General features: G+C 38.1%; 1 protein-coding gene across 8 annotated transcripts in view; it reads right to left on the reverse strand.

Moving 5' to 3' along the window:
- Positions 1-1,731: 1,731 nt before the first annotated feature.
- Positions 1,732-26,034, reverse strand: part of caprin2 (caprin family member 2) — a 46,773-nt gene continuing 22,470 nt past the window's right edge. Inside the window, exons 1-21 of one of the 8 annotated variants that reach the window (XM_028451604.1) lie at positions 18,976-19,088; positions 16,561-16,807; positions 16,414-16,476; positions 16,237-16,323; positions 14,956-15,194; positions 13,828-13,910; positions 13,169-13,282; positions 12,897-12,934; positions 12,600-12,818; positions 10,955-10,996; positions 10,748-10,876; positions 10,570-10,651; positions 9,159-9,205; positions 8,986-9,087; positions 8,801-8,890; positions 8,568-8,708; positions 6,356-6,485; positions 6,159-6,275; positions 5,906-5,964; positions 5,117-5,171; positions 1,732-2,681 (exon numbers count right to left, since the gene is read on the reverse strand). In XM_028451604.1, coding sequence (XP_028307405.1) covers positions 2,107-2,681; positions 5,117-5,171; positions 5,906-5,964; positions 6,159-6,275; positions 6,356-6,485; positions 8,568-8,708; positions 8,801-8,890; positions 8,986-9,087; positions 9,159-9,205; positions 10,570-10,651; positions 10,748-10,876; positions 10,955-10,996; positions 12,600-12,818; positions 12,897-12,934; positions 13,169-13,282; positions 13,828-13,910; positions 14,956-15,194; positions 16,237-16,323; positions 16,414-16,476; positions 16,561-16,794 — 2,646 coding nt within the window. In that variant the 5' untranslated portion in view covers positions 16,795-16,807; positions 18,976-19,088 and the 3' untranslated portion in view covers positions 1,732-2,106. Of the gene's footprint in view, positions 2,682-5,116; positions 5,172-5,905; positions 5,965-6,158; positions 6,276-6,355; positions 6,486-8,567; positions 8,709-8,800; positions 8,891-8,985; positions 9,088-9,158; positions 9,206-10,569; positions 10,652-10,747; positions 10,877-10,954; positions 10,997-12,599; positions 12,819-12,896; positions 12,935-13,168; positions 13,283-13,827; positions 13,911-14,955; positions 15,450-16,236; positions 16,324-16,413; positions 16,477-16,560; positions 16,808-16,902; positions 16,921-17,825; positions 17,856-18,849; positions 19,089-26,034 lie in introns of those variants that run through there. The other 7 variants (XM_028451600.1, XM_028451599.1, XM_028451602.1 and 4 more) reach the window with 7 other exon arrangements.

The raw sequence follows: 26,034 nt of genomic DNA on the forward strand, positions 1-26,034 counted from the left end.
AGAACAAAAGACTTACAAAACCCATAAATACATACGTACAAACCTTAATATCATCTTCCACATGAACAAAAACAAATCATATTCAATCAATAATCACCTTTAAGAGCATAACACTGGACGGTTTAAGGCACATGTATATGATTTGCAGAATGTAGAGATAGGATGACCATTGGTCAGGCTGTGTATAGCATCTTAAAATATTGTTTTCATTTAAATCTAAAAACAGCTTTTACTGGGTGACTCACAAATTTTCCTGAATTTATGATCAAAGCCCTCCAATAAACTAAAGAAAAGCAGCAGTTTGGATATAAAAATAAATGAAACAAAAAGGGCAATCGAAAAAAAATAATGCAAGAGCTACATAATTTACTAATATCTTTTTAGTTTATAAAACTAAACTTCTGTCAGGAGTGAAAAAAGATGCATGTAAGTGAAAAGGCTTTTCAATTTTTTCTTCTCAAAAGGGAAAATATTGATGCAGATATGGTAATTCAAAGCATACCAGTGACATTTTGGCTGTGTAGGACATCTGAACAAATTTCTGTGTTTAATTTCCCAGAAATATAGAGCAAAGTGAATCCTTTATCAGTCCAATAAGGTAGTTTGTGTTCAAATACAGGGCAATTCCAGTTTGAAAAGACATTGGCTGGCAACCCTAAACTAATGGATCTGTTAGCAAACATAGTACCAGTAGAAACTGCTAATATCAACCAAAGAATAAGAGGTGGTATCAGAATCTGGACAGAGCCAGAAAGAAGTAGTGGGGAAATTGACAAGGGGCCATTTTGGGCATAGGTGTATGCTCTCTAGAGTACTCACCTGGTGGCACCGGATTCACTTTGTTTGGTCTGGGATCTGCAGGGCATCAGTGGGGTAGGTTTTGTCCCCGAGTGGCCGGTTGGGCCTTCCTACCAGGTCTGGGGCTGTGCAATAGTTCACAGTAGTAATTCGTACACGCACATACTGTAGGTTTTTGATGTACAGGCTATGCCTTGGGGTTCTGGAAATCACTTATTGGGGCTAAGCACTGTGTTCACTGTCACCGTTGTGATATTTAAGCAGTGCAAAATTTTCACCCTCTTTATTTAGCAGGATTGGAAAGGCGTAAAGCAGTTAGTGATAACAGGCTGAGTTGGGAAGTTTGGTGGACAAAGTATCTTGCAGTAGTGGCCTAATGGTTAAATATGCGGGCTTGTAACCGGAGGGTCACTGGTTTGAATCCAATGTGGGCCATTACTGTGGGATGTTTAACAAGTCCCTCAACTACAACTGTACACTTTATTTTAGTTGAAAAGGTATGTAGGTCAATGATAATTTTCTCTTCCAGTCCATCTCTCCTTATAGCACAATAGGCTAAAATATTTATATTTTATTTTTGAGAGTATTGCGGCAATACATTTAAATTAGGGTTATTAGCAACTATTGACTAGAACTGTGTGACCATTTAAGAGCTGACATTTTCAGAGTATATTTGACATTTGTTTCAGCTTTAATGTAGTTTATAAACTGCATTTATATACAGAGGTTATAGAAACACTACACCCTCTAATATGCATTTAAAATAATTACCCAAGTAGCTTTGCAAGACATGACAAGATGACCATCTCCATTATTGCTCATGTTTCTTTATTTAGCTACATCAATCCAAGGCCATATGATTCCACAGTTTTAGTGCAACAGTTTGGCCTCAAGTGTTCCACACCCCCCCACCACCAAGAACAATTTCTCCCATCTCAGATTTGCAAGGACAACACTGAATACAGGCCAGTATTGTAGTAGATTTGTTTAGTCTCATGCAATATGCACCCTATTCAGATAAAAAGCCATTATATCTGACATTTCTATTTACTGATATTCTCAACTGATTCAATGCCAAATGTAGGATGAATCAGACCCAATGACAATAGGAAATATGTTTTGCCAAATCAAACAGAATTAATGCAGATATATATCATAAATCACACCAATTGGCCACTGAAAGCTTTGTTACATTTGGGTTCATGTTGAAAAGGGCATAAGCATGGGACTTAAAACACCAAAATACTTGCTTGAAAGTGATGGTATCATTCAGTGCAACTATCCAATGCCCTGTAGGAACAAGCTTGTTCAATCCTGGTACAGCAAGAAGCCAGAGAAAGTGCTGTATTTCCAAGTGCTGCCATAGATTGCACCACGATGCAACCTGAGCCACAGCTGGTCTCCTTGGAAGAGAGGCAGGATGGCATGGTTGCTGGCCGTCTCGTGATCAGGGGCACCATCGTTTGCATAAGCAGACACCATTACCTCTTCGTTACACATAAGGTTGACATAGAGCGGAATATTAATGGCAAGCTTCAGAATATGGAAGATAAAGAAGTAAGTTCCATTCACAGGGCAGGTAAAGCGGCCGATGTGGGGGTCGTACATGCCCCCCAGGTTGCTTTGCAGTTGATCAAAGACAACAGGCTGATCCAGGTTTCCTGGGGCAAAGTTGGCAGTGCGAGAGGCAGTAAAAGCCACCCGCAGAGGCTGTGAAATTGGGTAGAGCTGCATGGGAACCAGGCTGGACTGGTGTTGGCTGTGGGGGGTAAGGGGAACTTCCCCAGTTGAGACGGACATGGAATCTCCAAGACCTGAGTCCATAATGGTAAAGGATCCTCCCCTGTCTGGGCTGCTCACTTGTGAAGAGTCATTCCATGCAGCTGCAGTGACACAATTTAGACATTTAATATTTGAGGCTGTAAAATAATTCAGGAAATATTGCAGTTGTGCTGATTTGGCCCTCAATCATGTGAGGACCAAGGTCAATGGATTTATAATGTATTAGTGAAATCATGATAGCCTGTTAAAGCTGAAGTACAGAGAAAATGTGAGACTGGAATGTAAAACACTCACCCCTCCCATTTTCAAATCTACAGGCATACTCGTGAACGTGCACCACTGAAGCTGCTTACAGTGACTTTGCCGCTAAATCTGGAGACTTCTCTTGGCAAACTTTTTCTCAATAGTGACTTTTTTGTGTTATTGAAGAATTTTCTGATGTTTTGGAGACTTGCATGAAAGCACATATCACTCTGTAGTTACTGTCCTTAACTCATTCAGTGCCAGCCAATTTTAGATTTTCTACCCGCCTCAGTGCCAGCCGTTTGAGCATTTTGACTGATTTTAAAGGCCCACAGAATATTTTCTACTATGACTATCTGAAATCTGACACCAGATTCTGAACGATTGAAGTCTCTACTTTCATTAAAAAAAGCATTTGTTTCTGGCTCGTTTTGTTCTTTTGTAATCAGCTGTTGATTAGAGCAAGTTTTACACAAATCTTCAGTTTCAGAGCAAAAACGCTGAGAAAGCATTTTTCAAAAAAAAAAAAAAAAAAACAAAAAGAAAAATCCTGTCAGTGACTTTAAAGCTATTTTTTGCTCTAGTGACAACTCTAACATCTGAACATTGTTTCCTTATATAAAACATTAAAAAAAAAAAACACTGAGACCGGGCTTTTGATGGCAAAATTATTTTTCCATCTGGTTCAGAGTTGAATGAAATTCTTCCTGTATTTTGGCATTCCTCCAACTTTCTCTCCCGTCAGTCTGCACACACGCAACTTCCTCTTCCTCCTGGACGTGCAGAGTGTCACTGCGTTTTTTTATTGTTATATCTCACCATCACCACATTATCCATGAGTTCCACACATAGTCTGGTCGAGTATCCACTGCTGGGAACGTCAGCTCTTTACATAGCGCCATTTTCTGTCTCATAAACACCTTTCCTCTTCTTCCTCTGAGCATGGATGATCTCTCATCCAAAGGTGCGCTGCTACCTCCTACATGTCACCTATTATTTTGCTATCTGGCTCACAGGCTGGGGGTATTTTGTACCCCCCTCCACACCACCCCTCCTCCCCCCTACACGCAGCAATGACCCGTTTGGCCCTGTTAGTTGATGGTTTTATCCCACAATCACAACATTATCAATAATCCACTCAGGTCCACACATGTTCTGCGTTAGTATGTGGAGCTGTAAACTGCTGGATACATCACAACATCACTCTGTAGCGCCATAATCTCCCTTTTTCCTGCTTCTTCCTGCTTTGCTGGGTAGCATCAGTGGCTAATCTCACATCTAAAGGTGTACTGCTGCCATCTTCTGGGCACAGTTGGTAACTACCACCCCCCACAGTTTAGATATTGATGAGGGACCTCCGCCAGGGTGTTTTCTAGTAATCCCCGTGAAAAAAACGCAAATGACGAGTTATCTCGTCAATGGCACTGAGCGTTTGGATTTGAAATGACGAGATATCTCGTCAATGGCACTGAGTGAGTTAAAAAGCAGCAGGTGCCGCTGTGAGCTGTTCCCCCGTCCCAAAGCACTCACAGGCTTTCAGGTTCAGGGTAGCCTCCGTTTGCTGCTTTGCCGTGTAAGCAGTTGTGCCCAACAATGCAATGTGCACTTATCCTGCTGAAACACCTACCATTGCATCTTCCATTCTGATAGGATAGGAACGCGCATCAACTTGTCGAGCAGCCAATAGTTATGCCCAAAACAGCTCATGGAGAACTCTTTTTGTAAATTGATCTGGCTGAAAAAGAGCACCCCACTCCTTGTTTTCTAAAGCTTGAATACAGAGCCAGGATAAGGCACAGAGGTCAGGTCTCCTCTCAGAACACTTTGAATTACAATATGCTAAAAGGTTATTGAGGAGTTTTGACCAAATGAGGCCAAAACGAAAACTTTCATACTGCAGCTTTAAGGGTAACCGATTTCCGCGCTTTATTAACAAGATAGTAGAAAATGACACATTACCCTGCAGCTGCTGATCCAGGTCAACTAGCAACTGTAGTGTGTAAAGGCTTACTTGACAATCATTGGAGACATGATTGAAAGAACTTGTACGATCAGTGTTTTTCCTTTTGGATTGAGACATGCCGACTCTTTACCCTCTATTTTTGTTTTTCTAGTAGACTGGATACAGTAGAGGCATGTTGCTGTCCCCACAAGTCAAAGGAAGTGTGTGGGGAACGTAACATTTCCATGGTGTAGACAACATGTGTCAAACCAAGGCCCGGGCACTAAAGCTGTCCCTTTAAAGCATTCAATCCTGGCACAATAATGTTGAAATTTCTCCACCAAGCCTTACTATTTGAGTTGCTCCTCCCTCTATCTTGTCTGTAGCCATGTTGGAATCCTGGGTCCTGCAAAAATACCAGAAGTTAAAAAAAAAAAAAAAAAAAAAAAAAAAGACATGCGCGTGAAATCACCTGAGCAATAACAAAAGAACTGGACAAGATACCAGGTGATACATTCCCAATGGCAACAGAATAAAAGTTTGTTAGGCAATGTATAATGTACAGACATACAGATTTACAGAGCATAAAGGCATCTTTTCCCTCATTCCAGTCAGAGTTGTGTAAGGTGCTTCTAAAGCTTGCAGCTATCTAATAGCAATAGTTGGTTCATCAAATAGCTCACATATACAATTAAAAAGTCACTGCAATGCAGTAAATTGATCTGTGTTAAGCACAGCAGAGACTTGTTTTTGGTCTTTTGGGTCCCAACTCTTGCACGAAGATGACTTATGGTCCAAGATTACGAGGAAGGAGTTGGTGTAAAATACAAGCCTTTAGGTGCATTGTAGCTCTAAAGGTTGAACAGCAGAGCATATACAGAACTTCTGTAATGCTCAGTCACAAATTTCATTATTTGAACTAAATTTGTACGCATGGGTGAATGAAACCATTTTCCACACCACACCTAATTTAACTGGTATGGACCAGTGTATTGAATAAGTTTAATATAATCAAATGAGTGCAGATGAAATTACTAAATATGGTTCAGCAATTGAGCAATGGATTGATTTTATTTTAATAAAGAATGATTGTGGGAAAAAGTATCACTGAAATATTTCACATTTTAAAATCCCACTTACCCTTGAATTATAAAGGACAGGTCCTAAGTCTCTAACCATCTGTGATGTGTAGGATCCACCTATAAAGGAAGTACTGTTCAGTTACTGACAAAACAGTAAAATCTAATCAAGCATTATTACACAACCTTGACAATCCTATAGCTGATCCTTATACAACATGATTAAGAAATTCAAGGGACTAAAAAACCTAAAGACACCAGTATCAAACAGTACTCAGAAGTTTGTGCCAGTCTCTTGCTACAGTGACTCATACCTCTCATGGAACCTCTAGAGTCGTTTAGCTGGCCTGATCGACTCCAGCTGCCACTTGATTGACCAGGGGAAAGTAAGAGCTGTCCACCATTACTCTCTGTGTATTCTAACTGGTAAACTACAGACAGTTAAGCAAATGTGTGCATCTCAGGATTTGCTATCAAGAGGAAATATCAAGTGTGAGAACCTCTAACATACCTGATTGCATCTCATCTGCAGAGGGAGCAAATTCAGCTGGTGTTTGAGTACTAGCTGAGTTGCGTCTAAGCTCAGGAAAAACTGTAGGGTCGTTTAGTTTTTGGGGAAGAGGGTTGTTCACCTTGAAGACCTACAGTGAGAAAATGTTCAATAAACCATTGGAAACATTAGAAAAAATGATGTAGAGCTCAACTATCACTGTAGTCAAGAGCCTTCCAAAATTGAAAAAGAAAATGGCTAACAAGTTCCTGGATGTAGTTTTTGTAATGAGATGGTGGCAGTGCCTAAAATCTGTTAGAGCTTCCTATAGCAATGAAAATACCTCTAGTCCAAAATTAAAAATCTAAATTTCAATAACATCCAGTTCTATCAGGTGCACAGTTAATTAGGCAGGCAAAGGCAGAGATCACAGCAGCACAACCACAAGACAAAAAATTGCTTAGGCTATTGTTAAGGATAGCCAAGGTGTGGTTACAAGGCTGCTGGTGATAGTCAGTGATAGACCCAGAACCCATTACAGATTATGTCTGGTCTGTAGGTTTCTAGATTGAGCTGACAAGTATTTGTGTTCCGGCGGTGTAATGCAGTTGCGAAAGCAAAAACTTAGGCTTGTGAGCTGTTTTTGAAGCATGGCAAAAGCTGTTAATCTGCTTCAAAGAGGTTCTGGCAACCTAGCTGAAGCATCAAGAGGAGGAGGCAGCAACTCACCCACACTGTACAGTGGGGATGGGGAGCTGCGAAAATGAAATGGGAATGCCTGATGTACCAATCCCTGGGACAGGAAATGTATCTATATTCGAACAAATATGTGGCACTAAAGCAAAATGCCTGGAAGAGATCTGTCCTAGACATCCTAATGCAAAGAACATGATGAATGGTTTCTGCATCTTAACTAGCCTGCTGACCAATGGGATGTTATGCTGATCTGGACAGGAAAGAAAATTTCAGAACAAGGATGAGGCACTTGTAAATTAGAGGCTATAATGTTTTTTATACATGTTTGTCACATGTAGTGGCATGACTATAGAAAGAAAAGCAAGTTATTTACAACAATCATCACTGTTGTAATCAGTGAGTGTCACAGAGTGAAATGTGGTAGAGGTGAAGAAAAAAGTGGTCAGAGGCATGGAGCGTGTCTGCTACAATTAAGGATCAGGGCACATCTGAGCCCAAACTATGTGCCACCTTCCAGATTGAAACTCCTTAAAAAAAAAAAAAAAAAAAGAAAATGGGGCACACGAGTGCAGGAACAGCTTCTCTCTTCCACGCAATACAGGTTGGTTAAGTTCAGAGTGCTTCAGTCTGTTCCAAACACTGTGCTCATCAGGATCAATGAATAGTGCGTCATTCCTGTACATCAAGTTGTCAGGTTGTAGATTGTATGCAAATATTAAGATTTACATACATTCAGTTTCACTTTGAGCCTTACTCTATATTTTCATATATCGACTTAATGTAACTCATTAAAAGAATACATCAATAACACTGCAGGCTTGAACATTTATGATTACATTGATCTAACACTGATTAAGGTTAAATAAATCTATTAATTGGCTAAAACTAGACTAACTGCAATACCCTTGATTACAATTTTTACAGTCAAAAGACTGACTAAAACTAAATCAATATTTGCAGCCAGAATTAACACTGTTCTGCACTAGATGGCCAGGCTAAGCCTTAGCCATAGAGTGAGGAGATTTAACAGTCAGTCAGTATAAATACAGACTCTGTATGTGGGGATTCATGAACCTTCTGACTTTTTAGGTATGAAGCAGGAGGTACTTGTGGTGGCCAAGTCTTCAGAGCAATGTCGCTTTTTAATTCTTCGACGTCGGCTCATCCAATCATTGTGAAGCATAACTCAAGGATTGGATTGTTCACCCACTAACAGGGAACGTGAGCTGTGTTTAAACCATTGTGAGACACGTTAGTGTTACCGGATTGATGTGCAATAGTAATGTTTGCCAGCTGTGAAGATGCATCTGCTACAGTTATTTCATTCCATATTATTTTCCAATAAATGTTTGACCACATTTTGATTATTGAGGCCCCATAGATATAAAATGGTTTGCATCAGAATGAGACTTGTACCTTTTGTACAAGATGCAAACATCCAGTTTACTCTTCTATCATTTGTGTTATTGGCATAAGAGCTTAACGAAGAGAACAGAACCAAAAGTGGACATAATTACTAAATTTTGATAAAACTTACCGACTGGATGCGTTGAAACTGAACAGGGGTTAAAGTTGTCCTTGCAGGTGGAGTAGGGAACGTCTGTCCCTGAGGTGGTGTGGAAATGGAGGATACTAAACGATTGCATGGAGAATGCTTTTTTGAATCAGCATTTGGAGTCTAAAAAGAGTTGAAAAAAAATAAAACCATTTCAAGGAACACTGAAAGTAGTTTGGCAGTATCATCTTTTTACTTGGAGAAGAAAAACATACACGAGGGTGGCACTTTTCCTCCAGACTTCTGGAAATGGGAGATTCTCTGTGGTACAGTGGTGGAGAGCAAAACTGCTTCTTTTCAGGCACCTATTGTGAATCAAGCATTGAAAATTAAATTCAAGAGAGGTGAAGAAATAAAGCTTAAATTGTGCCATCCAACAGCTGCTTCGCACATGACGCACCAATAGGTCTTTTGAGAAATCCAGGTCACACATCACCTGGTCATGAACCCCATTGGTAAGTCTTTCTTTGCACTCCAAAAGCCTGACAGGACGTGGGGTGGACTGTATGAAAAATGAAAATTCTTAATTTAACTTAAATTACTTAACTTAAATTATCTATAATGAAAGCTTACATGCATTGGTTTAGGCAAGACTGGACTTCTCAATTCAGGTTGACCTACTTGGGATAGAAGAAACAAAGCACAATGCATATTTAGCTTCAGGTTCCCGGGAACACATCTCAGACCATGGTAATCAGCCAGTGTTTAAATATTTAACTGGTGTGTCTCTTTCTACAGCTGCTCTATTAAGTATGCTACATCTACCATTATCTCACAAAATGATGCATATAGGGTCTCCGATTATCCAAGATCACAGAAAAAAGACTTTCACTTACTGAAAAGGGAATAGCCATATACTTCATGTTTTGAACTATTTTTTAAACAAAATAAATCAGAAATGGCAATAGGACATAAGCATAGCCTCACATGCATGTTTTGGAACAATATTTCACTGCAAACAAGTGTGCACTGAAAGGAAAATGCAAATTCTCATGCAAAAACTTGTATAATACATGATGGGACAGATTTCACCTCCTGAAAAAGAAATATAAATATGGCTACATAACACAGACGTAACCCTCACTGACATGTTTTGGGACAATACCACATTGCCACAATATTTTCCACATAAAACCGGTGGTCTTATGTGCAGAAAGTGTATTAAACCTGAAAATCTCTTGCAATCTCAGCACGTGCATTCAGGCCACTGCATAAAGATATGAAATTTTTAAAAAGTTCTAACCCTAGCTTTTGTGCATTGCACATTTGTAATAATTACCTGACAACATTAGATTCATCCCAACTCCGTATTTTGAAATCAAGACTAAATTCTTAAAATTATTGTTGCCATTTTGTTCTTTTCCTGAACAGTCAGCCTAATTTATTTTATATTTATTAGCACATTTGTCCATACATTTAAACCTACTTTATGGTTATCAATGGGGATAGCAATTTGTTTCATGCTTTTGAAGTGTGAATGATTGTGGTACCATAATCAGGATCACTGATCCAGATAACTGCCAATACCTGAAAAAAGGATAAATGGTGCTTGGCGGAGCTTTGTGCTCTTTGACTGCTCTTGTTATAAGTACTTATAACTAACGCCTGTTTGTTTGAAGATTGCCAAAATCTATTTATCATGAATATTTGTGTGTAGGGGCTGTTAATTATGGTATAGAACATACTACAGGGATATACAAAAAAAAAATTTGAATGACACGTTCAACCTCTTGACCAGCATAGAAAACTAGAGAATGATTCAAGATGATAATCTTCACAACTTTTATCTTGAAGTCAAAGAAGGAAAAAAAATACAACTTTGCAAAAGGTGGTTTGACCGTTGATAGATGAACATTGCACACGAGAATGTGGTTATTGACATATGGGTGATTATGGTTTCAAATGAGAATGAAAACTTAACAGATAATCTTTACAATGTAGTCTGTTTAGTTTTTCAATTCTGCACCATTTGAAAAATAATTACCAATAGGAGAAGACTCCACTGATTGTCTTTTTAGTTGCAGTTGACTAATCATGTGGGAACGCTCACCATCCAAGAGAGACTCCTGTAAAAGACAGTGTCTTGTTAAAACCTAACGATTTGGGTAAAGGACTTCCTACTCTTTATGCACCATGTTGTCATTTTAACAGCAAAATTCCACCTGCATGAAACTGAAGGAGCTGTGAATGTTAGTAATAAGCTCTTCAATCTGCTGCTTCCTCAGTGTGGGGTCTTTGGGTAAAGCCGACAGTGTGCAGACAACCTCCATGGGTAACTCCATCTGAACAGCCTAACCACAACGACAAAGAATGCTTTTACATATTTCACAGCGTGCAGATGTTAATATATTAACTAGTACTGTATTTACCAGCTTAGCAGTCTGCTCATCTTTAGCTTTCTTCTCTTTTCTCTGAGGGGTGAGGTGGTAAAGCAGATTAATAATGTAAGTAGAGTAGGTTTTGTCAATCATTTGTTACACAAGTTGTCCACTAGTCTGCAATCATAAGATGATGCTTTAATCAACGTCACTAATGGAACATCTCTGTTCACACTTTGACATACTTGCATCTGCTTGCTGATAACCGTTATAAACAGCCTCATAAGAACTGATCAACTAAAGCTGCTGGAGACAATCATTTTATCAAATAAAAATAAAGTGCAGACATCAGATAAATAAATTGAAGATAATTAGCTGGAACTAAAAACTTCAGTTCCAGTATTATACTATTTTTCACCCATCTCCAATTTTTTTAAGAACCCCAACAACTTAGTATTTGAGGTTTATTTTCCCAAAATCGCCTGTTTCCCGGAGTTTTAGCCCTCTGAAAAGTCAATTTCATGACGCTTCTAAAAAAAAAAAAGGCTGTTTTGGGGCCTTCATGCATATGCATGATTGGGTGTGTCTGTAGACGGAGACTTCATGCTTCGCTCTTGGAGAGGGCTTGGCTTGCACTAATATTATACTGCGTCTGTGTTTGGTGTGTGGGATTACAGCAGTTGATTACCATAGCGGTTGTCCTTGGCTATCCACACACTGCACATTACAGTAAAATACATGGCTAGTTAAGCGGCTATTGTGATTGTAAGTCCGACAAACTCTGCTTCAGGGTGTGTGTGCGGCGGCAGCAGCCGAGTAAAATGTCCTCTGAGTCAGCTGTTTCAAACACTAACCGGAATGTTAAGCTGGTAAATCACATTCTTGTCATCCTCACCCTACTAACCGCCAACTGCTCCCTGGGTGCTACACCATGGCTGCCCACTGGTCCTCAGGGGTGGGTTAAATACAGCGAACACATTTTATGTATGTAGCTTTACATAGGACAATAAAGTATAAAGTATTTTCTATATCAAAGCGCAGTGACAATCCCCATTGAGGTAATTTGAGAGGGTGGAGCTCACATTTTTATGTAGGGTAGGAGCAGCCAGGATTGTCAGGAGGAGGAGTTTCTGCCTTATGAGTCATAAGGCAAGAAAAATCCAAGTCACCCATTTCGAGCTGACTTTTTACAAAATGTGAAATAGCAAGGGAGGGAGGAAACTAATTTTTCCAACTTTGGCTCTTTGAATGAGGCTAAAGGATTGTATATCACTGTAGCAACACCATTATAAAGTGATTTTTTCATAATACTGCAAGTTGTTTATCATCGCAAATTTATTTAAAGAACTTACTTCACATTTTATGTGTACTTTTTACTTGATTGCTAGTGACTTTGAAAAACAAATGTGGCTCTGTATTGAGGAATAAAAAAAATAGACTGCAGGAAAGGTTAGTGCTATACATGAACACCTATTAATAATGAATTCTGAAGTAGCTTCAAGATATTAGGTAAGCAAGAATTAAAGAGTACATGAATTTGACCTGTAGCTGAGAATCCAACAACTACATCTAAATTGGAATTTGTAAATACATTTTAATTAAGCAGGAATAAAATTGTGGGCCCTTGTCCCAAATTCTTCTATATCCGTCCTGCGATAAAGACTGCTGCTGCTGAGAGGAATAGTCAACTACTTACAAGTTTGCTGTTGGCAGGCTGCTTTTTGACCATTTTAGGGATGTAGGTGGCACCTCCTTTCCATGGTTTGCGGACTGAAGCCTGAGGTGAGGCTCCATCTGGTAGCTCCATCTCCCAGCAGTCAGGTGGCTCCCGCTCCTTGTCCTCATGCCAGTTTAGATTGTTAGGAGTCCTCATGTGAGGAGTCCCAGTGTCACTGAAGGACCGTCTGTTGAAAAACTGCCATATCACCAATGCAGCATCAGTCAACTTTAGGCATGTTCAGACATTAAAACATTAAAAGGATATTCATCTTACCTCCTTGGGAACTTCTTTAGGTTTTGACTTTTGGATGGCTGAGAGAAAAAAAAAAAAGCACAAACAGGAGACAAATAAATGAATAGCCCGTTTGGAGTATTTGGAACAAGGTTGTTGCCAATTGCAATTTTCACAGTTCAAAATGTATGCAATCTTACAAGACGGCTGTGCTAGATATGCATTAAATTATATTGTGTTCTACTGGTCTATGACCTTTCTTCTAGCACCATTAAAAAACCCCTACCCAATGATCTGATGGAACATAGTCTTACCACTGGGGTTGGGTATGGTCTGGAGCACCTCAAGAGACACTTTGGGTGGAGATTGAGGAAAGCTGAAGTATCTGCAGTCCAACAGCCTTAAAAGATCTGCTTTTAACATCTTGTCTAAAGATGAGGGGGAAAAAAGGCAGTTCTGAAGTGAAGATTGAGCAAAGTGCAAACAGCTATCCATAGCTTTAACAGCTCCAGGTTTTTTTCCAGCCTTATTTAGTTATGTCTGAACGCTTCTTTGATCCACCTCAGAGATCCCTCATCTGACGCAGGTCATGCACCCTTCTGGAGGGGCTCATGGGCAGAAAGAAGCATAATTTAAAGTAAATCATAGCTGCTGCTCAGCAATGACTCAAATTTAGTAATTTACTTAATGAACAATGAAAATGTGAACATACATTTGCAAATTCTAGCAAGTGTACGACTGTACGTTTACATCAACGTTTAAAGTTAAACAACTTGCCAGTAACTAGTAACTTGCCAAACAAAAGATCTAAAGAGTCATTTCTGTTTTTTTTAAACAAAACTAAGGCCATAGACTGCCCTTTCCCTGCTTTAAGTTAGGTGATTTTCAGAATAGAGGGTTGTAAAAAAACCAAAAAGGTAAAAAATAAAATAAAATGTATATAAAGCTATATATTTCTGCCAATTGCACTCACATGACGATCCTGCAACTGGCTTTTCCTGTCCTTCAAGAAGGTCCAAGTAGATATGGGCCACTTGCTCCATCTGCTCCTCTAAACTACAATACAAGAGACACAGGTTTACATTGACCGTTACCGCTTTTAGACTTCTATGGTTAGGGAAACTGAGGTGTGCTGGTGTATATTCCACAGACAGATTTGCGCATCTGTACTTCATCACCATGTACAAGTACACACTTAGAACCCTATTCTCCTGTTGGCACGCAAAGCTTTGAATTAAGGTTAATTTACAAGTAGGCAAACTGTCGTGCCTATTTTTCCCAGCTTCTGAAAACACTTGTGAATGTCTTTGAAAACTTTGAAAAATGATAAATACAGATATTTGAAAAGGCCTCATCAGTTGAAGGTGAACAGGTTTCGTTGATCTTGAAATGCACTCTGTGCATTTGACCAAAAGGAATATTTGCCAACATTGTTGTCCGTTGGGCGTTTTGATTGTTAATTCAGAGTAAAATTATGGTAATTTTACTTTCACTTAATGAATGTTTCCAGGTGTCTCCAATTGAAGTTATCAGATAACTAGCTGGTTGATAATCTCGTCAATAAACCAATGATGTTCATTTCAGATGAATGGTGCAGTGGAAAGGAGGAAAATGTTGTAGGTTTATAATATTGTCAAACAAATAAGGAAGAAGGAACAAATATACAATTTTCAAAACTTGGCGACAGCGTCCGTTTGAATAGATTTGACAGCTTTCTGGGAATCTTTTGGAATATTTGTGTGTGTGACGTAGATCTTAACTGCACTGAAACTACAAGTGTTTCACTTTCCCAGGGTGCTGCACTTATTACAACCTCAGAAGCGCGTAGGGGGAAATGCACTTCGGTCTATTGGTATTATATGCATAGTGATACATAAGACCATATTTGACTGGGAATGCCCACATTTCAGGGATGCTCCACCCAGAGCAAGTATCTGGGATGAAGGCATGCAGTGATGCACATAAATTAAGAGAGAACAGCGTGCAGCCAGAATCCATGCAGCTTTTCCTTCTTACGCACATGGGAGAATAAGTCACTATACTTGTTACATTTAAAAACCACAGTTACTAAAAAGTAAAAGGATGTGATGGTAACCATTACCTCAATCTATTGTCCTTCTTAACTTCCAGCAGTGAAGCCAGCTGTGTTAAGTTTTGCAGCTTTTGAGAGGAGACGTAGGGTGCCTGGTTGTGTCCAGCCAACAGGTCCCTACGGATGTGCTCCAGCTGTAGGCTGGACAGGACATGCTGTAGCTGGAGGATCTTAGTCAGCCGCTTTCGATCTGTCTCCACTTTAGCCACTTGTTCCTTCTTCAGAGCCTTCTTCTGAGCGTTCAGGAGCTGGAACATCATATGACATGATATCATTGTGGCCCTCAGAAGGCAGGTAGAACATATGTCATATGATATCTTTATGTAAACCACTGCCCGTATTCACAAAGCAGCCTAGCTAAAAGTAGCTCTTAGTGATGTCACTCTGGGAAAAATCTTTCCTCTTTTTCAAAATTCCTTGAATTTTAAGATTTTTCTTAGAATTTTCCCTGTTAGGATAAAAGTAACTCACAAAGCATCTTAGGCCATAAGAGAGCTTCTTCGGTGAACTGTTAAGAATGAGGAGGACTTATAAGAAGCCTAAAAATGTCTTAGACAAAGATAAATAGGACAGCAAGATATTCTCTGCATGTTTAACGACAGTGATTTAATAACACTAAAGGCTTTTATTCATTATTATTATGTTTCTGGTTTGTTTGTTTTTTGCACCATCCACAAATCATATTCCTTATATGGTTTTATACTCTACTGGACAATATTATAACTATTCTGATCTTACTTATCCTCAGTAAGATAAAAGTTTCTGTCCCTTCTTGCTCAGAATCTCTCACAGATACTTCCTGAATCATTAAAGCTAAGAATTCTTGCTAGGAAGTCTTAGGCCAAGTTAGGAGCTCTCTGAGAGGAGTCTGGGAAGCTTTGTGAATACACGTACTGGGGTTTAAACTGAGAAGGACACAGGAGTGACTGGAACAACTTTAAAGACTTCAAGTATGAAATTAAAGTACAATAGGACTTTCTTAGAGGGCCAGAGTGCTCAGTGAAACTGCTGCCTTAAATTATACGTTTTAGCTCAAGCTTATAGTAACAGGTGCCCAAAAGCTGAAGATAGAAGAGGTAAGTAAACACAAAATTATTCGCCATCCTAAAGCTGCTTAAATTTCAGTTATTGTTAGGTTATCTCTCAAAGTGTCAAAAATAAGGTAGTTTCAGTGGTCCAAATCCTACACTTAAAAAAATTGGCCCCTTAAAGTTGTGGTAATCAAGAATTTACCACAGGCAATAAAAGCAGAGAATTAAAAGAAAAAGAAAAAAGCTGTGTAATCAATACACTCTGAGTCAAGCCTTCAAGGGTTTTGTGCAGCTCCCGGGCAAATGTCAGGTTATGTAGCAACTCTTCATGCTTCTCCACAGCTGCCTGATGCAAAAAAAGAAAGGTTAAGTCAAACAATCTAACACTAACACAGTATAACATACTTTTGAAAACCTTAGATTCACTGTCGCGCACCATTTGATCTTTGTTCAGCTCCTCGCCTCGCTTCAGTTTCTTTTCATATTCCTCCAGTTTAAGCTGTGGAGCACAGAAAACACATCACAAAAGTCAGTCATGTTTGATCAGGCTTTTAAGAAACAATCATCTTGGCCATCATTGCACCTTTTTTTTTTCCAAGTTGCGCACTTTGTGTTTCAGGCAAATGAGGCCGTCTTCGATGTAGGTTTCATAATCGTAGTAGGCAGTGGAGAATTCCACACTGAGCTGAAGGGTGTCTGCCCCACCACCACCACCTCTCTTTGGGCTCCCGCCAGCCTTTGGGTCCTTCTCCTCTTCCATTGAGGGCCCAGTTGAAGGGGGAATGTCCAAGGTAAGGGAAGGAGGCAACTGCACCATGTTGACCTCCACGCTGTTGGCAGATAATGTATCACTGTAGCCAAAACAGGACCTTTAGCGTATTTGTTAACTTTTTTTTCACATCGTGTACCCCCTTTCACAATTTACTATGCTGTTTAGTTTGTGTCGTCGAGCTCTCCTGAACTCCTTCCCATCTTGAACATGGTTCCCTCAGACTTAATCCACAAAATATAAAGTACATTTAAAAAAAAAAAATTAACGTAAATTTCATGTGGTTACTTCCTTAGTCACAGTTTCCTTATAGCCAACTAATGACTGTCTTTTATCGTTAGAAGTGTAATTAAATGGCTTCTAAAGTAGGGCTGAACGATTAATTCGCAATATCATAAAATGCAATTTCCTAATAGCAAAGGCTGCAATTTTTTTTTAATTATGTTTCATGAAACGTGAAGTTAGTTATGTTGAAGAGGTAAAGCCACAGATTTGTTTGCTTTATTGTTGTAATCTGTTCTTTAAAATGTATATTTATTTAAAGTTTAAATAAACCTTAATTTTAGTTTATTATGAAACAAATTGATTTATTGCTCATTTTTATTGAAAAATACATGACAAGAGGCCCTTGAAAAAATGATTGTATATTAAATCGCAATATTGACGGGGAAAAAAAATAAATAAAAAAATCGCAATTAAGATTTACCAAAATTGTTCAGCCCCACGATGAAGCATAAAATATTCCGGTTTCATTAAATTAAAAAAAAAAAAAAAAAAAGACTGTTTTAGAACAGTGGTTCCCAACCAGGGGTATGCGTACCCTTAGGGGTACTTCAACACACCCCAAGGGGTACACAGAAACATTTGTCAATTTATTTTTCTAAAATTATGAGACAAATTTCCACTTGCTCACAGATATTTTCCTTATCTATCGATAATATATTGTGGCACAACTCTTTAAAATATATTTTAAAAAAAGTGAAGAGCAACACCTGAAATGGTCAAAACATCAGAAAAATATGAGTGAAGCTTTCAGACAAGCCTTCTGAGACAAATTAACAAAATAAAGGGGTACTCACCTTAAGACAGAAGAAAAGGGGTACATTGGACAAAAAAAGTTTGGGAAACACAGTTTTAGAGTACCCCCTGTAATACACTGGGCTCCTGTACCTCTAGGGGTGCGCGTACCCCTGATGCTACAGCATCCACTTCATCTGACTTAGATATCTTAGCTCATCTAAATACACAAATTCAATGAAACACCACAATATTTGCAAAAGCTCAGTTTCCCAATGCTTAAGTCACATGACAGTCATTTTAAATCTTAAATTCCTACAACTTTCTTCAAATTGTTCCAGAAGACTTTGCCAAATTATATATAAACTGGTCTCCAAAAAAAAAAATTCCAAGAATTCAAGTGAAGATCCTGCAGGGACTGATACGTGTCACTTATTGCTTGGATATTGTTGCTATCTTACATATTTATATATGGAAGAGTAAACGAGGTCACAGGCAAATTAATGCAAAACTTGCTTGTTTTCTCTATATATTATTTGCAGCTCACTTGAGATCAACTGGTCCATATTTGGCCCCTGAACTAAAATGACTTGGACATATACACATAAATAAATAAATAAATAAATAAATAAAGGGTGGTGACTGTATAGAGGTAAATAGTTTGCATTGATCTATGCTTTGAATCAAAAACACAAAATGAATTGTATTGGCTGTAGACAGTTTTTAAATGTACAACTTTTACAAACACCACAACAATAAAGTGCAGCACAGAATAAAAAATAATAATAAATACAAAAAAAAACCTGCCATTTTCCTTCTGATCAAACTTGGATATGAAAAATGACTTGCTCTTGATAGAAAATAGTCCAAAAAATATTCAACTTTTCTAATAAGCCAAACAACAGCACAGCTGAACTTTGAAGACAACGACAAAACCCTGCATTGTGAATATTGTACTCCAACTTCAAAGCGTTGTGAACGTTGGCAGTGATTTAATCGCTTTTTAAGACCAAGTCGTACAACCTGCTCAGACCCGCTCTAATCGTGTCTTCTACGGGTTGAATAAAAACAAACGATTAAACACACCAACATGAATGAGGTAACCAGGAGCAGCTGCCCACCTGTCTGTAGAAGCACCCCCAACTTTAACACAGCCCCGTTTAAAGCACCGCGATGTTTGGCTGGCAGAGGCCACGCCGCGTGCGTTCATACCTTTATATACACGCCCAACCAGCGCGCGCACCGGAACTGCTCCAACATCACCTGTAGATCACTGCGGTAAAGCTAGCCCCACCTCTATTTTTTGCTGCGCACGTATACTATTCATTACGGTAAAAGCGTAAACAAACCGATTTTAAGAACGTTGAGACCTCCAAATTCAGACTAAGATTAAAAAACAAATTAAAAAAAATATCCCCTGATATTACAACACCATTCCCCTTCAGATTAATAGTAGCTCATTCCACGATGTCACCCAGAAAATTTCACACCAATCTGATGTGGCATCTCAAGAGCCTCCCAAATTAACACATTGGGTTTAAACCCTATATATTCAGACTAAGATTTAACAAAATAATAATAATAATAATAATAATAATAATAATAATAATAATAATAATAATAATAATAGTTCTAATAATAATAATAATAATAATAATAATAATAATAATAATAATAATAATAATAATAATAATGAAGAAATAAATCTCCCTATGATACAACACCATCCCACTTCAGATTATACAAGAATATCCTAGGACAGGGGTCTGCAACCTTTACTCTACGAGGAACCATTTAACCTCATCTCACCTGGATTAAAGTCCTCCCGAGCCAAACAAAAAAAAACCTTCTCAATGAAGACAATACAGTGAATTAAATTATATACAGTTAAAATTATATAGAATAAAGTTGGATTTAATTTGATTTGATTTATATTGATCATGTAATTGGAAACTTAAAAACAGTTTAAAATAAAATAAATTGACATCAAGAAATAAAACAGTATCTTGCATCTTCAAATTCTCACACGTCTCAGTTTACATGAACACAATGTTATATAATGAAGATTTTTATTTAGTTAATGTATTTGAAAGGCTACAAAAAGTTGAATGTGTTAACACATGATCATGTGATCAACACATGCTAATTTCTCATTTCTTGCCACACATAAATCTTAACCTGTACATTGGTGGTTAAATGAATCTGTCCCAACAGCATAAAAATCTCTATTTTCTTCCAGAATAGTGTTATTGTTGGTTTAGTTATCTTACCAGGGATTTAAAACGTAAGGTTAGCCACAGGTGCAGGAAAGTTGATGGTCTGTATGTTACAGGAGGTGAAATAAGAAGGTGCTGAGTCATTGCACAACATGATTTGTTTTAGGTTAACAAATTGTTGTATCTTGATTTTATCTTTCATGGCCTCTGTAAAAAATAACTCTTTATTTCGATAGTTTTTTTTAAAGCTATAGGGAGCCATTGCATAAGAGTCAAAGAGCCACATTAGGCCCCAGAGCCGCAGGTTGCAGACATCTGTCCTAGGATGTCACCCACAAAATTTCACACCAATCTGATGTGGCATTTCAAAATAAGACCCTCTAAATAACACATTGGGAATCTTTAATTATGTTTCAAATCATAGCGAGCTTGATTTCATCTTAAATTTTGAGTGATGCTGTCTATGACTTCTTTTATTTTGTTTTGGGTTGAATGTCTTCTGTACCAGAGAAAGGCAGTTTTATTCTTGTAGTATTATGCATATCCAGTAAGTTTGAGACTAGAAGTAACTCTTAATACTCTGTATTAGGACAATCACATCTTAATGGCTGTCTTCTTGAATTAAGATACATTAATACATAAAAACTCTCCACAAGTAGTGTCCCCCATTCATTTAGTCCAGCATTTATGAGGTCAGGCATGTGTTGGAGAAGAAGGCCTACCTTTTAGAATCTCTATTCCAAGTTCTTCAGAAGGTCCTCAAGGATGTTGAAGTCAAGGCTCAGCAAAAAAATTGTGTGTGTGATCCTGGCTTTGTAATAAATTAGGATCTTCCCTTAATTTTGGAAGCATAGCATGGTCAAAAATGTGTTTTTATGCTTAAACATTATGAGTTCTCCTGACTGGAGATCAGAGTTTGGTCATACCTTTGTCCACATGGTGTATAAAGGAAAGATAATTGTGAGGAAAGGTTTTCACTTGTCATGTGGTGAATAATTCTTCTCATTAATTAACTTTTTAGCTTTCAGTCACTGCAAGTGGCATACAATGACACTGAGAATATTGTTAAAAAGGCCAAGATGTACCGGTATTAGCACCAGTGTTTGCGAATGCCAGAGTAAACCATTTTCAAGCTCTTTTGAAGAAGCTAATGTATAGTTTGTCTGTTCAATTACTCTGACAATCAAATTGTTTTGGTACTGGTGAACATTGCATACAGTGCCACAAGCTACACGTCTCAGCTTTGGGTGCATTGCTATAAGTTTTTTTTTTTTTTAGTTACTTCATATTGATTTATTGGAATAAAGTATATCTATTGATTTGCTGCAGTGAACTTTAGTGACCACACGATAGCAGTATAGGTTTAACAGTTTGTGTGCTTGTCCTCACATGCAGTTCTCTTTATTTTGAAAGTTCTATATTTCAGGTATTTCTAAATGTATGAAATTAAGATGTATATTTTTTTTCTAGGTGAATGAGGCCTAAAGTAAGTGTTTAGAGGTATTTTTGACTAGAAATAAGATTGACTGATGTCTCAGTTTGTGCATGTGTCTTGACACAAGGCACTAGAAAAGATTTCCAAGGAGGCAGAACAATCAGTGAGCTAACACTAAATATTTGGAGTTAAATTACAACATGAATTAATCAGGAAAAGTTCAAAGTGCTTCTCCTACTCATCACATTAATATGGCTCAAGAATAGATTAGTGATGGTCTTACAGAAAATCCAGAGTCAGGTCAATCCAAGACAGAGACAAGACTTTCAAAATGTGGTCTTGAGAACACTATCCAGAAGCATGTTGCTATTATATTTAATGAGACTCCAGATAGAGAAGAGAGATTAGTGCTAAACATTTTCATTGCATCCCTGGAAAAAGAAGGTTTCAGAGAGATCCTCCCCATCAAGTAGACAGTCTTTTTTTGTTTTATATTTTTATCTTTATTTAACCAGGTAAGTCGAATTGATATTATGATTTTTTTTTTTTTTTTTTTTTTTATCAAGAGAGACCTGAAAGCTGTTACGTTTAAAAGACTTGCCCAATGTCCCTCTGTGATGGCCCACATTAGATTCAAACCAATAACCCTCCAGTTACAAGCCCACTTCCTTAAAGCAGCAGTATGTAGAATTATGAGACTGGAATGGAAACAAGCACACTCTCCCCCTCCCCTCACTGTTTAAAATCCACTGCATGCTTGTAAACTAGGGGATGAATACCTGACCGAAGCCCAACGGGACTCGATGCGTCAGGTCGGGCTTCAGACAGATATTTAAAACTGGGTTCTGGTTGGGCTCAGTCTGTGCTGTGTCCTTGCATGCAGTGTTCTTGCCATTCCTGCCAGCAACAGTAGCAGTGAGCGCAACTTTAGCACTGCCGGCAGGACCTTTGAGCAGAGAAGGACAGTCTTGAAGCCATTCACCGTTGATACAATCCTTTTTCTGCACAAGAACATGGAATATTCTTAGCTTTGATGTATGGATTATGTAAATAGATCGACTGGGTCTCTTGTGCACACTGCATGCCTGTTTGTGTTTAATGTTTGCTTGTTGCACCATGCATTGTTGTGTTCTGTTGAGATTAAGAGTTTTACCACTAAAACAAATACGAATATGTCATTTGTATGAGGAAAAAAGTTAGATTTGCGGAGACCCACACCATGTCCAGATGACTGCAAATTATTATCACTGTCCCTCTGACACTATGACGTGGACGTCTACTCTGAGTCCATGCTAACCTCCGCGGAGTCCGTTAAGAATATGTTCCAGTACGCCACATTATGTTTGGGCCTTTAGACTGTTGCTTCACCACATCGTTCTTTCTCCTTTTGGCTTGCTTTACCATGTAAGCCACTGTGCCTAATGCTGTGACAGGGACTTTTCCAGACAGAACACCTGCCATTGCACATTCACTACCGATACGACGTGAACACGTACTTTAATGGCAGAAGCAAGGTTGATCAGGGTACCAATCTTCTGCCCAACACTGGCTGTAACCTCTAGAACCATCATGACAGCCCCTCAGTTAAACCATACTCTGCAAAAATAGTATTAAGGTTTAGGCCATGAGCAGTGTTAAATATTGGGTTACAGAAGGCAACTCGGGAGTGTTCGGTAATGTTGTAAGGGCATTTCCTTAAGAATTAATCCTGAGCCTCAGTGCAACGTTTTTCACTTCGCACTGCATTGAATCTGCAACCCTGTCGCTATTGTTGTACTCTGGTTGTTTCGTTACAAGGGCACAAGAAGTAAGGATATTGATGGTTTTTGCACCGAGGACCGTTCCAAAGAAATGAGATGATGCAGTCTTGATCGTCATGAAACTCCAGACACTTCTCGCAAACCCCACAGTGAGCATGAATAGATCTCTCTTTTCCTCTGGTGTCTCACAGGTGAAACCCATTTTGCTGACTATCTTCATCTCTTAAGGTGTGCTTGATAACCGAATAGTTTTCACTGCTGTGTTGTTGTATCGTCCAACCTCTTGTTACTGTAAGCTTTCAAGTTTTTTTGGCCAATCAGATAGTTGGCTGGTCAGTCATTGACTTTTTCTGTCAGTGAGTGCTTTTGTTTTGGATGTCCTTTGGTTTGTAATTTGTTTCTGCTTTTAATCTATGTTCAAGCTCCACTCCTGTCCCCCAATGCCTCAGAAAGCAGCCTAATTTTAATACAACCCTTAGCAACAACAAACATTGCCATAAACAGAGTCTCATCCGTTTCTTTATATAGAAGTGATAAGGTTATTCAGATGTCCAACTATTTTCTCATGTCAACAGCTAACCCAACTATTCAATTCAATGATCAAGAAACACATTCACACTCGATACATCATTTTGGAGAGGACAGGTCAGAAACAAGCTCATAGCAGGAGAGCTATGTATAATAGAGGTGCTAAAATGTTAGGGCTCTTTTAAATATTACATCATGTATTTGCAGAAGATGGATTCAGTCAAGTTCTTGGTTTTCCACCAACAATGTCAGACATTAGAAACAAAGTCATTTTGGAATATTGTTATTCTTTAAGAACTATTTATATCCCTATTTGGACATTAAGAGCCATGAATGGCTATAGTTGAGTTCTCTGTCATTTCTTTCTGAATTTTTTCAATGTTGCAGTGTAATCACAGACTTCAAATTAGTTTTGATACCAAGGTTCACTAAATAAAAAAATAATAGAAAGTTGTGGCCTACCTCTACCTTGAGGGAAGACAAATATAGGTACAGCTAATACAATGATAGGTATATTAGATGGATATCCACTATAAATACCTATATCTATGTATTTTCCATCGATGATCCATCTACAATATCAGATTAGCAAATGTTTTTCAGGTGAGAATTTCTCCCTCTAATTTTAACAACAATCATGGTCTTCATCAAGTGTAATGTATGATCTCAACTCATTACATTACTGAATTAAATTAGAACACTGTCAGTGATTAAGTGAAACTAGTAACATCAGCTATTCAACAGATTCTAGTACTTAAATATGCGCTGAAGAGGAGGCACAGGTATACAGTAACCCTTATCTTATACACTGACATTGACATTTGTAATATTTTTATTTTTTTAATGTTCGTTTATTTATTCTAGCCCATTTGGGAATGTCTTTGGCTAAAAAAAAACAAAAAACTGGGAGACACAGAGGTGATGGTAGTGTATGAATCGATTCAGTGTTCTACAAAGTCTGCATTTAGGTTTGGTAATTTACTCATTTCATATTATGTTTAGGATTTAACAGATGTATTGAAAATATGAGAATATGTTAGCCATGTATCAAATTAATTATGACCCAATGTCAATTTATAGCATGAAGTTTTTGAATGGTTTACATTCCCACCATAAAACTGTACTGTATATGTACATTAATGTTGATAATATAAATCATTCCCTGTTCATTTCTACAAGTAATATATAAAGTGTTCAGAGATAAGGCTTCATCTTACATGAAGCCAAAATCACTACGTGACTGCAACTGGATCCTAAAAGACTGTCATCACTCGCTCTATCAACCTTTGCAGTGCTTTAAAACGCTTCCCTGCTCTCCATTCCCACAGAACATTTTACATAAGGGTTTGGCAGCTTGATTTTCACCAAACTCATAGTTCTACATGAACTCTGAGTTATTTTATAGTATGACATACAAAGAACTATATGGACCATAATTGCTCCTTTTTATTGACTTCAATGCTATTGTACATGTTAAAAAATATATTTCATGGGTTGTTGTTTTTTATTATATTTCATGATCTACCAACAGGCAGTGCAAGTTTCACTTTCTACATTTTGGACATGTGAAATATGCAGAATTTTAACTCTCTCTGTCTGCTTTCAAACCCTAAGACACTGTTTAGTTATTGATCCTCCTGAATTATTAGGTAAAATTGAAATATTAATTGACAATCAGAATGACATTAAACAAATCCGAACCTAGTGTAATCCTGTGTTTTCTTTCTGTCCTTTCTTTTCCTTATTTTCCCGAAGAAATCATTTTTCCAATGTGTGAACAATCAAAACATTTTTTCACAAAGGTCCAGTCCTATGCCAGATTGTTTAAGCTGTTTGTGGTTTTCTCTTTCTTTCTGCCTGATTTTTTTTTTTTGTTTAACTGACACCAAACTTGCTCCAGCACATCTTTAGGCTGTCTTACACAAATAGTGCCTCTGAGATGGTTCCTCTTTGTGGACAAAGCCAATAGATCAGGATAAGAATGAAGTAAACACTTCTATGCATCCATCTACTGGACTCCACATGCTACAAAGCAATGTGGAAACATTTTCCGACAATGTAAACAAGAGAATCTTTACAGTGGATCTCAAAACAAACTTTTAAGCGGTAATTTATGCATCTGATGTTTTGCAATGCAACTGCTGGAATGGCCAGGTTGCATTACCTCACATTTTATCCAACGTTTACATCATCAAAATGCAATAGCGTCATAATTCTGCATCCCAAATGTAGCGGCAGGGGAGAGGGGAAACCCCGGTGGAGGATGTAAGTAGAAAAGGAGACAGTGGAAGATGTGTGAGTGCCTAAAATGAATACGTATTTATTATATTAT

This window comes from Gouania willdenowi, chromosome 6 (genome assembly GCF_900634775.1).
Source record: "Gouania willdenowi chromosome 6, fGouWil2.1, whole genome shotgun sequence".
Classification (NCBI taxonomy): domain Eukaryota; kingdom Metazoa; phylum Chordata; class Actinopteri; order Blenniiformes; family Gobiesocidae; genus Gouania; species Gouania willdenowi.